At 41.7% G+C, this 12,480-nt stretch overlaps 1 protein-coding gene across 10 annotated transcripts in view; it reads left to right on the plus strand.

The window, feature by feature from the left end:
- The window catches only part of LOC109416248 (protein daughterless), a 198,618-nt gene extending 186,138 nt beyond the window's left edge, over positions 1–12,480 (plus strand). For 8 of the 10 annotated variants that reach the window (XM_062849882.1, XM_062849875.1, XM_062849881.1 and 5 more), the window contains 6 exons: positions 3,233–3,539; positions 3,606–3,693; positions 3,895–4,011; positions 4,080–4,225; positions 11,109–11,224; positions 11,769–12,480. In XM_062849882.1, the coding sequence (XP_062705866.1) occupies positions 3,233–3,539; positions 3,606–3,693; positions 3,895–4,011; positions 4,080–4,225; positions 11,109–11,224; positions 11,769–11,813 (819 nt within the window). In that variant the 3' untranslated portion in view covers positions 11,814–12,480. Of the gene's footprint in view, positions 1–3,232; positions 3,540–3,605; positions 3,694–3,894; positions 4,012–4,079; positions 4,226–11,108 lie in introns of all 10 variants that reach the window. The other 2 variants (XM_029871533.2, XM_062849880.1) reach the window with 2 other exon arrangements.

Raw genomic sequence — 12,480 nt, forward strand, 5'->3', positions numbered from 1 at the left:
AGATGTGGATGTGGAACCTCTGTCGCAGTTTGTTGAAAAATGTCTCGCATATGACCGAACGCTTCGTGGTAGCTTTGGATGAGCAGTTCCGTTATCCTGTGACTACTGGGCAAAATAATTGGGAACCTCTTGTCGTACGGCATGTACTCGGCTTGCTTCAGTCTTGCGTCTACTCGCATTACTCCTTCCTCATCCAACGTCGGCTTCAACTGATACAGCACGCTCGTCCGCTTCAGTGGTTGTGGTATACAACCTTTCCCTGCATTCTTCAACGACGTATATACTTCGTCCGGGAATCCTTCGCTTTGAGCTTGTTTTAATACCACCGTTTCTGCCTTCTGGAACTCCATCTGCTGATACGGTTGCTCAATCGATTTCATCGCTGCCTTGACGCTGTTCCGATGTCCGTCCGCAATTTTCACCGTCCATATAGGCTCCCCATTAGCCTTCCGCCGGCAATTTCCGACGAAACGTAGAACTGCAGCCGTAATACGCACTTCTTCCATCGATTAGTTACTCCCACATCGATTGCAGGACCACTGGGATTTCCGTCATGGAATAGGAAACGTGCCTTCATTTCCTCATCCGTGTTCGTTGATGGAACGTTCGGGACTGGCCATATATTCTCCGGCTTATACAAAAAATCAGGCCCCCAAAACCATTGGCTGTCCGATTCCAGGGGGGACCTTCACCCCACTTCGTCAACACGTCCGCAATATTCATCCTGGTTGTGACCCACCGCCAATCCGCTACACTTGTATTCTCCAGAATTTCTCTGATCTTAAACGCCACCGCTAATTTGTACTTGTGCGGATCCGACCTTATCCAACTGAGCACCGTTTGGGAATCCGTCCACAAGAACTGCCGATTAACAGTGATTGAATGATTCTCTCTCACCGTCGTCAGCAATTTTGCTCCGGATACGGCCGCCATCAGTTCTAGCCTTGAAATCGATTGTTGCGTTAACGGCGCAATCACCAGAGAACACCTGACATGATCACCCACCATCACATGAAAATATGCTGTGGCTCCGTACGCGCACACATTGGCGTCGGTAAAGATGCACAGCTCTACCGATTGGAGAGAAGAAAAATAGAGATCTCCAAAATACCTTCTTGGAATACGCAGCGCTTCGACCGCCGGCAGCAAACTCATCCACCGTTGCCAGCCTTCCAAACATTCGCCTTCTATTTGCTCGTCCCAGTCGCAACCGGTCCGCCAGAGCACCTGAACCAGAATCTTTCCGTGGATAGTGAACGGTGCCAATAATCCGAGTGGATAGAAGAATCCCATCACGCAGCTCAATACGATTCGCTTCGTGGGGATCGTGTCACCTCGCAAATACGCTTTCACGCCTTCTCTATGCTCGGTGGAAAACGAGAACATGTCCTGCTTCGGGTTTCAAATTATTCCGAGCACCCTCTCATTTCCAGACTCTTTGTCTTGGTTGAAATGAACCGCCTGGTCCACTTTCTGCTCTCCGAGACTCTGTAGTATCTTTGTTCGAAACCCAGTTCCGGATATTAAAACCCCCTTTTAAGTGTACATACTTCACTTCTTTTGCTCGGCGGATCGCATCCTCTTCCCTGTCTACGCTATCGTAGTAATCGTCTACGTAGCGCTTCTTAACAATCGCTTCTGCCGCCTCAGGAAACTCTGCCGCAAACTCCAACGCATTCTTGTTTTTTTTTATGTACTGCGCCGAACTTGGTGAGCACGTAGACCCGTACGTGGCTACGTCCATCACGTAGACTTTAGGTGGTTCTCCTTCTATGGCTCGGAACAGAAAACGCTGGATTTGTTTGTCCTCCTCTCTAATCTTGATTTGGTGGAATATTTTTTTTATATCGCCACCGAACCCGATTCGCCGTTCCCGGAACCGGTTGATCACCGCTGGCAGCGACGTTAGCAAGTCAGGTCCCGAATTCAGCGACACTCCATTCACTGATGCACGGCCGTCCCACACCAACCTTTTCTTTCAGCGGATTTACCACAACGTCCAGCGGTATGTACCACACCCTGTTTGGGTTGGCCATGGCAAGTTCATCCGGCGTAGCCAGATGTGCATATCCCTTGTTTTGATACTCCTCGTTTTGCCTATGCACGCTTTCACGAAGCGTTGGGTTTTTGCTCAGACCTTTTTCTAGCTGCTTGCACCGATGTAGCGCCATCGGATAGCTGTCCGGAAAAAGAGGATCATCGGACTTCCACAACAGCCCGGTTTCGAAGCGATTGATTTTTTGTTAAACTTTGCCCGAATCAGCCTAAATGTATGCAATCGCATTATGGCTACCTTTGAGCTTGTTTCATTTTCGGAGCACTACAAATGCTCAAATAACGATCACCCTTCATCACTATAACAAATATAACCAGATGTTTTGTATGATTATCTTTTATATAACAAACTCATATAAAATAAACAAAATAAAATCCGCAACAAAGATACTCGTCTTCTCGGTGCGACTCGAACTCACGACTCCGAGTTCGAGTCTCACCGAGAGGACGCGTAACTTTTTCGCAAATTCCACTCCAGTTTGTCCATTTCCCACTCACGCCAGTATTTGTAAAGTCTAGCTTTCGGAGTTAAGTAAAACTCCCACTCGACTGGTTAAGTCGCAGAAACCGATTAATTAATTAATTATTTAATTGGTATAAAACAGAATGGGACATCATAGTGATCTGGACAGCGCGACAAGGTTCCACTTCAATCGAAAACAACCCATACTATACTGTTTTATGTTTTTCATGGGTATATATTGGCAGCAGGGCCCCTGCTGCAGGGGTTTATCCTTGCTACTTTGTTATGTTTTGCAAAAATATACGAAATAGGACAAAAACAAATGCAAAATGGGACATTTCTTGTAGTCTGCACCAGATGTGGATTCTTATTTCGGATGAGAAGTAAAGCAGTGGATTCCGAGATGAACTAGCCCTGGGCGAAAATTCTCGTTAATAATGATAAAAATCTTTCTTCAAACATTATTTTTCCATGAGATTGTTTGGATATCGAAAATTCATATTTCCTTGAAAAACTGAGTTTTTTTTTTGACAATTTTTAAAGCTACTCAATTGACATTACGAGCTTTATATAGACGTCTGTTTTTATTTCCTTGCACTGCATTATGCTTCCTCTAGATTCTTTTTAGACAACGTTGGCCAAAAGATACATAAAATCACTACAAATCACTAAACTCATCACCTCCACCCCTTTTTTCTCACCCTTCCATTCCAGGGCACCCGCATGGAGGAACGCTTGGACGACGCCATCAACATCCTGCGGAATCACTGCGAACCGCAGGTCGGCGTGTCGCTCTCTTCGATCGATGCCGGTTCCCCGTACGGTCCGGCCGGGGCGTCGATCATTCCACCGGGCACCTCGGGTTCCTCTTCATCACAGCTGCATGGCGTTGGCGGCGGCGGCCAAGACTCGACCAGTGATCTACCAGTGAGTGCGGCGGCGGCGGCAGCAGCCGTAGCGGCCGGCCTAGTACCAGTGAAAACCGAAAGATTACCCAGCACGCCGGTTGCGGCCAACAGCAGTGAGTTGGATCGGTGCTTTGAAAAACTGTCTGCGGCTACCAATGGTCTTTATTTGTGTCTTGCAGAGAAACGCAAAGAACCGCCAGATTCAGATACCAAACCGAGCAGTTCCGTACCCGGTTCCACCAAGGGCGCCAAGCGGCAGCGTAAATAGTGAGTGATGTTGTACATTTACTAGTCTCCTTTATATCAATTTAATTGATATCTATAAATCTTGATTTGATCTTTGATTTTTATAAGTTTCATTTGGTAATTTCTTATTTTTATTTTCTTTTCCGTTTTCGTTTCATTTCGACCTTCAACCTTCTTCTTCTGTTTCGGTTGGCGTTTGCCCGATTTGTGTTGCCACTAAAGTAAAAATTCACGTAGTTGTTCTAGTGCTGACGATGACGATGATGACGACGATATCGATCCGCTGACGAAGGATCGAAAGGAGAAGGAACGGAGACAGGCCAACAATGCCCGCGAAAGGTTTGCTATTCCACTAGAATAAAATGTGCGAACGAGAGATATCGTAACACTTATTTTTTGTATTCCAGAATACGTATCCGGGATATCAACGAAGCACTGAAGGAACTTGGCCGGATGTGCATGTCGCACCTCAAGTCAGACAAACCACAAACCAAACTCGGCATCCTGAACATGGCTGTGGAGGTGATCATGACGCTCGAACAGCAAGTGCGAGGTAAGTTTTTGGAAGAATTTTATTGACAGAATAGTTGGTTCGAATGTTCATGGAATCATTTGGAAATGTGTAGTAGCTGAAATTTAGCTTAGTCAGAGTCACATATGGCGTTTTATACCACAGTTTCGTTTGCTCCTACCGTTTTTGTGTTACAGGACAACATTATTGATGTACATACTGAGAATTTCTCTAGCAAATTCATCCAAGGAATTCTTGCTGTGGATTCTTGCAGAAATTCCATCTGAGCATTCCTCGAGGAACTTCATCTGCCGAGTATTCTACAGGAGTGCCATCTGGGGATTCCTCATGAATTCCTGCTGACGATTTCTCCATGATCTCTTGATGATTTCTCCAGAAACTCCTTCGGGGGATTCCAGCAGCAATTCTTTTGGAAGATTTCTTCAACAAGTCCTTTAAATTTCATTTGAGGATTTCTAAAGGGATTCCTTGTGAAGATTTTTCCTTATTCCTTTATGGATTACTTAATCCCTTTAAAAGTTTCTTTAGGGATTCCTTCTGTAGATTAGATCTCCTCCGTGAAAACCTACTGGGGTATAATCGAACAATTCAATTCAGGGATTGCTCTAGGAGCTCCTGGAGGCAGTGCTGAAAAATTCATTTCGTCATATCTAAATTCAATCACCTACAGCTCATTTTAGAAGCTGAACCTGAGAATGTGGTATATGAAAAACTTGTGCGGCTAGACCAGTTCTGCAAGAAAGTCACGGAAAAACCGCTATTTTTCGAATATTTAAGGTAAATGTCACGGACTACCTTCGAAAAATGCAAATGATATTCACGGTGGCAGGTAGTCCGTGACATTTACATTAAATATTCGAAAAATAGCGGTTTTTCCGTGACTTTCTTGCTGAACTGGTCTAGCCGTACAAGTTTTTCATATACTATATTCTCAGGTTTAGCTTCTAAAATGAGCTGTAGGTGGTTGAATTTAGATATGACGAAATGAAATTTTCAACACTGCCTGGAGGATTTCTAGAAGGAACTTTTTGATGATTCCTAGACGGAACGTTTTGAGGATTCCTAGCTAAAACGAACTTCTGAACGATTCACATTCCTACGGGAATCCCAAATCGATGTTCTGGAGAATTCCTAGAAAGAACTCGGAGAAAATTCCAAAAGGAATTTTGGAAGACTTCCCGCAAAGATCGCTTGGAGGATTTTCAGAAAAAAGAACTTCTGGAGCCCAGCTCCGGAATCATGCGCGCTGACATAATGCCTAACTATGTTACGAAAATGGCTAGGTAGGGTCTTGTACCATTTGGGCAGATGTACCTATTTTGGGCACTTGTCGTTATAGCTAAGTTAATTTTAAACCGATTGATTTGAAATTTTGTATAGAGTTAGGCACGTACAGTATCTAACTCTGTACAAAAATTCAAATCAATTGGTTTGAAATTGACTTAGTTATAGCGGCAAGTGCCCAAAATGGGTACACCTGCCCAAATGGTACAATACCCTAGTTTCGCTTCGAGGAAATCAAACGATATTATTTGATTTTAAACAACGTTTCTACTACAGTTTTGGTTTTCGTCAGGGGGTAAAAAGATTATTTTCTTCCACTAGTCCAAGGCACTTCTGTTTTTTAACAGTGGCTAGAATAAGTAGAAGAATTAGTGACGAGAAGTAAGAAATTAACTACGAAAATCACCATTTCACCACCTTGATGTAAAAAGTAATTGGCCAGACCTTGACAGTTTTGTGCAGAACATTTCACAAAGAACGATAATATCGAATAACCCCCCGAAGAAGACCAAAAAAGTGGTCGAAACGTTGGACAGAATCAAATAATATCGTTTGATTTTCTCGAGACTGCTTAATAGTTTACGCAGCATAATTATCCCATTTAGTCGAACCTTCCCAATCCAGTTGGTAATGCATAACAAGCACGCATGACATTGGAACTGGAGGGGCCTAGCTATGCGCATGAAGATTTCCAGAATGAATTCCAGGAGGGCTTCTAGAACGAAGTCCTGGAGGATTTTTAGAAGATACTCTTGAAGGACTCCCAGTAAAAAGTCATGGAAAACTCCAAGCAAAAAGTTCCAGATAATTTCCAGTGAATCATGAGTCGTACCGGTTAAATTCCTAACTACCAAATTAAATCACCAAAACAACTCAGATAAAAATAATGAGATTTACACGTCATGTAAACTTCATTTAAGTCATGTAAATTTAATGTTATTATGTTTTACATGATATATCAAGTAAATTGGTGATATATGTCATGTAAACACTCAGACTCATGCTGAATTACATGACATATAATGGAAGTTTACATGATATTTTATGACTTTTACATGCTATGTCATGTAAACAGAATTTTACACTCTTTTTGGAAATGGAAACACGAAGGAATACAAACACCATAAAAATCCACTATTTTAGAACTGTCATCATTAATTCTTCTCCTTGTTCATCTCTTTGTTTGAAACTTTATGCTTCATATTTTTAATCTTGTCCTATTGCCTGAGTAGTCTTTCCTGTTTTTTCTTAAACAATCATGGTCGTGACAGTATGCATTCTCAGGCGAATTTCCTGAAAGAATGTCAGAAGAAGCCGGAATTCCTCCAGGAAATTCCGTGGTTTTTCCACAAACTTTTTGCCAAAACTCCTCCTGGAGCTTTTTGGGATTCCCAATGTCTCTTATAAGATTCTTCTAGGAAATTATTTAGGATTTCTTCACAAGTTCTATCCAGGAATTTCTACTGAGTTCCTAAATAGGTTCCATTTCCTGGAAGTCCACCTGGGATTCCTGCCGAAATCCATCCTAAGCTTCCCCAGGGTATTCCCAATCGAGTTCCTTCTTTTCTGGGATTCCTCAAGTATTTTTTTCTTCCTGAATTGCTTCAGAAAGTCATTCCGGGATTCCTTCAGGAAGAACTTCCAAAATTTCTGCAGCGATTCCTGGGCAGGGCTCAACCAGGAATTACATGCAGATTCCTTAAGGAGTTTCCTCTGAGATTTCTTCAGAAACTTCTTTAGAAATTCTGAGATTTATTTAGGAAATCCTTCCGGGATTTTTCCAGGAAGTACTTCCGGGATTGCTGTAAGAACTACTTCCAGCATTTCTACAGAATCTCTCCTTCCGGGACTTCTCCAGGAGTTTCTTCTGAGATTTCTTCAGGAATTTCTTTAGGAATTTCATTTCGGAATCCTCAAGAGATTTTTCCAGGACTTCCTTCCGGGATTGCTTTAAGAACTCCTTCTAGCATTCCTACGAGATCTCTTTCCGGGACATCTCCAAGAATCTGCTCGGGGATCCTCTAGGAACATATTCTGAGAATCTTACGGGATCTCCTTCCGGGATTCCTCCAGGAACTCTTTTTGAGATTTCTTCAAGAACCTACTTCGGGAGTCCTCCAGGAACGATTGTTTTGGGAACTCCTTTCCTCTGGGAACTCTTTTCTGGACTTCTTCTTCTCAGAATTCCTTCTGGAATTCCTGTAGAACCTTCGGCAATTCCTCCGGAAGTCCATTTTAGAATTCGATTAGTTTCTGTGGTAATCCTCGTAAGATCATTACGAAATTCCTCCAGGAGCTTTTTGTTGCATTTTTTTATGAAATTGCTCGGGGAGTTGCTTTTGAAGTTCCTACAGGAGTTGCTTGAGAAATTTCTTAAGGAATTCCTTCAACAGCATTATAAGGAAACCCTCTGAAGTTCTTTCTGGGTTTCCTCCAATAACACAGCGCAACATTTTTTTGTCTCAAGGGCAAACTTGTGTGTCTTCGAAGGATTTTGGGCCGCTGAATCCGAATCCGGGCTCAGATTTGCTCCAACACGTCACAATTTTTAGCTATACCTCAATTTATAAAGCAAAATATGCGATTTTCGGCTTTTTTGACTGCAAGCCATTAAGCATGGAAATATTTTTTTTAAGCAATCAAAAAGTTAATTGGTCAATTAACATCTAAATTAACGACTCATGCAAAATATTTTGTTATACCTAATCAAATTTGATTGATTTAAGCATTTTGTGTTAGTATGAAAACTTGCATGCAACTTTTGGAGGGTTACTTGTATGGGAAATATCGTACCTAACAATAATCGCTTAAAACTATCAAATTCAATTTGGTAAAACGGAATATTTTGCATGAGTCGTTAATTTAGATGTTAATTGACCAATTAACCTTTTGATTGCTTAAAAAAAAATATGTCCATGCTTAATGGCTTGCAGTCAAAAAAGCACAAAATCGCATGTTTTGCCCTATAAATTGAGGTATAGCTCAAAATTGTGACGTGTTGGAGCAAATCTGAGCCCGGATTCGGATTAAGCGGCCCAAAATCTGTCAGAGACACATAAGTTTGCTCTTGAGACAGACCAAAAGTTAATTTTTGTTACGCTGTGTAATTCTTTCCGGGATTCCATAGAAGGAATGCTGAAAGAAAACGGAAGGAACTCCAAGCAGAATCTCACATGAAGCTTTCTGAGGAATCAGAGAAGGAATACCTGAAGGAACCCTAGAACAAATTGCTGGGAAATTTTGAGAGAAATCCGAGAATGAATTCCTGGAGGAATCTCAGATCGAAACTCTTGGAGGAATCTCACAACGGCGGAAGAAATTCATGAGGAAATCCCACCAAGAGCCCCAGGAGAGTTGCCCTCAGCAAACTTTCCTACTCACACTTTTGAGCTCAATCAAAGCACCACTAATGAAAAAAAAACAAGCAAAATTCTTAAGTCCGAATCGTAATCACCAAGGCCACGACACTGCGAAGATCTCGAAGAATTTGCATTAGCAACCGCGGCGTGCAGTGTCCTAATATGTTTATATTTGTGAGTGGACGACAGTATCATGGGCCTACTGATAGATTTACGAGCCGATTTTGAATGAAAATCTGATAGGAGGTGGCGTCCTAAAACGAGAATATCAATATCATCATCAATGTTTTGCTAGGGGAAGGACGCGTAAGGGGAATGCACAATGGGTCCAGAGCCGTGTTTACGAAGACAAAAATGTTTGTGCCTAAACCATAAGTTTTAGATACATGGTGTCTTTGGGAAACTTTCTTCTTATTTTTCGACCTTTTTTCTCATTATTGTGAAATTAGGGTGGCCCCTCTAGTTTCGCGGATCCAAACATCTGGTTTTTAATAGTTTTATGTACGTTCACAAAATGTTCTACAAAGTAGTAAAAGAACTTATTTGGAGCAAGTTTGCCGAAGAAACCATTATTCTATCTCTTATGGTTCCTAACTTATAATTTTTTAAAAGATTCATGTTAGATAGAATAATAGTTTCTTCGGCAAATTTGCTCTAAATAAGTTCTTTTACAACTTTGTAGAACATTTTGTGAACGTACATAAAACTATTAAAAAGCAGATGTTTGGATCAGCGAAACTAGAGGGACGACCCTAATTTCACAATAATGAGAAAAAAGGTCGAAAAATAAGAAGAAAGTTCCCCAAAGACACCATGTATCTAAAACTTATGGTTTAAGCACAAACATTTTTGTCTTCGTAAATACGGCTCTGGACCCATTGTGGAATGGCATTAACTTTTGTGCACATCCCACAAGTTTATCTGATCTAAAATCGATGACACACAGTACGCGAGCTGCTTGTTTGTAGGTGTAATATGTTAGATTGATCATACTTTGCTGTGAAGTTGGAAGGAAGGAAAATTTATTTTTTCAATCTGTAAATGGTTCTAGTGATGGCTAAGGAACTCCTTGATTTTTCTCAAAAGGATGAAATCCTAGGAAATTGTTGGAGGAATCCCAGGAAGAACTTCTGGAGGTGCACCAAAAGAAACTCCTGGGGGTATCTCAGAAGGAATTTCTGGAGAAGTTTCAGAAAAAAATCTTAGAAGAACTCCCGCATGTACTTATAAAGAAAGCCCCGAAAGAACCCCTTTAGCAATTTCAATTGGTAAATCTGAGTGAATCCGAGAAGGAACTGTTGAAGGAATTTTAAGAGGATTTCCTAAGAAATTACAATTCTTGGTGGAACTCCTAACGAAAGAAACTTCAGGAGGAATTTAAAAAAAAACATTTGGTTAATTCCTATCTTTGCTGCATTGCTAGTCATTTTTTCCGGAATCTTCCTGAAATCCTGGCATTTTGCTCTTCTCAGTTTTTTTCAGATTTCACAGAAATAGGATTTCGGTGTGCATGCAGTTTATCAAGAAGACTTATAAGCCGGAATTAACTTTATTTACCTCTACAGGCCTTCGCGATGTGTAGCCTGCGATCATTTCTCATCGACGTCAATTAGCAACCTTGGCAATTTCAATAAAGTTACTATTTTACGATACTTCTTTTGGAATTTTAAGCCTGAGTCGAAATTTTCCACACCGAAATTATGCAAAGGTATTCTACATCAACAACCATGTACAGTGAAGCACGTTCACTACACATTTCATAAATAGAGTGCGCAAAAGCAGCTTATCCCAGATTGCGATCCATTTTCTCCTTACGTTGGTTCGTTACTGTGTTTACTGATTACACGATAAGTCCTTTCTAGGTCAATTGGTGAGCTCGTTTCATACTACTTTTTTATGATTTTTTTCCTTAAATTTTGTCCGCATTTTATCATTACCTACAACCAATCGCCTTTCTCATGGAGGTGTGGAGATACAGAGGTATCCTCGGTCTCTGGTACAGTACCTACACTTCATTCCCTTCTCAACTGACTCGGTAGGCAAGGTTAGCGGTAAAAATTCTATAAGCCTCTAAGGCGTTAATAATAAATTGAGTCTTTCTTTATTTAGTTTCTAGTATAATTTATACCACTTCGAATCAATCTCGGAGGAGCAATCATTTACCACATGTTTACTAAGCTAGGCTAACTACACATTTTACGACCATTCGAATGAGGTTTAATGTAGATATCGATTCACTAACTCCAATTTTTCTTCCACAGAACGCAACCTGAATCCAAAAGCCGCCTGCCTAAAGCGGCGAGAGGAGGAAAAAGCCGAAGACGGCCCCAAACTGCCCCCTCACATACTACACCAAACACCGTACCCCTCACTACCCGTAAGTAACCTCAAGCAAGAACGAGAGTGAGAGCACACGGCAAGATCGCATCATGGCATCTATAAGTAGCAAAAAAAAAACAAATCGCAATCGGTACTTCAAAATTCAAACCCGTACCTCCCGGAATAATTTGGCTGAATGTGAGAGAAACCCTGAAACGATTATCGTACGCCAATGATCGAGCGTGTATGATACAAACCTCTCATAAAACTTTAGTAAAACCTAGCACATGCTAAAATGCAATCTTTTTCTTCTCTAATTTCTTCCAACCAACAAACAATCTACACGCTGTATCTGTATTGCGCGTGCGACCCTCTGAATACCACCCATACACCAAACTATTCTCCGACAACAACAACAACAACAACAACTGGCTATTGGTTCGGTCTCTTCCCGCAACCAATCAACCCCGTTGCAATCCGTCAACACCACTACTACAACCAACCTACAACAACTAAACAACTACATGAACAATTCCAACAAACTCTCTCGTTGACTTCGGTGAATGAAAAAAAAATCACTCGTGTTTGTTCGATGAGTGCAGGGCCCGCCGCCAAATCTTCCGCACAATCCCGGGCCGCCCCAATAGCATACTAACTTTAGTAACTTAATTCGAAGATAACACTGCAAGCAGCATACATGTACATATAGTAGAACAGCAGTGGCAGCAGCAACAGCTGCCGCTGCAACAGCTACTTCAGTAGTAGAAGAAGCAACAGTTGCCGCAGCCGAAGCAACAGCAGAAGCAGCAGCAGCAGCGGTAACAAAATCAACCGTAGTAGGCGAATCGTGTGAGTGCTGCGTGATGGGTGCCGCCGATTGGTGGATGTGGTTGTGAGATGTGTGTGAGTGTGCGATGAGAAGGTTTGTGAACGAAAAAGTAAACTTGCGCTATCCTTTTTCCAAGTAGCTGTCTGTGAATGTCAAAACACAACAATCTGTAGAAGATTTTGAAGGAGAGGTTGAGGAGAGTATGGCAAAGAAACTAGACAAACGAATGAAACAATGAAAACTGAGTCAAGGCTTGAACAAACAGTCCAAAACAGATTCTCTCCCTGTTCTCTCTCAGCAACTGTAGCGTCTGTAGTCCGCGCTAGGTGTATTGAGCGTTTAGAGCAAAGATATTTATTTTGAACGAAGGCATGGAATTGTAACATCACATCGATCAGACTGGTTTTACACTCGTAGGGAAACACAAAGTTTTTGGCAGGTGAGCAAATTGGACAACTGGGGGTTGATCGGTGTCGTTTTTATGG

The sequence above is a fragment of the Aedes albopictus genome, chromosome 2, assembly GCF_035046485.1.
Source record: "Aedes albopictus strain Foshan chromosome 2, AalbF5, whole genome shotgun sequence".
Taxonomy (NCBI): domain Eukaryota; kingdom Metazoa; phylum Arthropoda; class Insecta; order Diptera; family Culicidae; genus Aedes; species Aedes albopictus.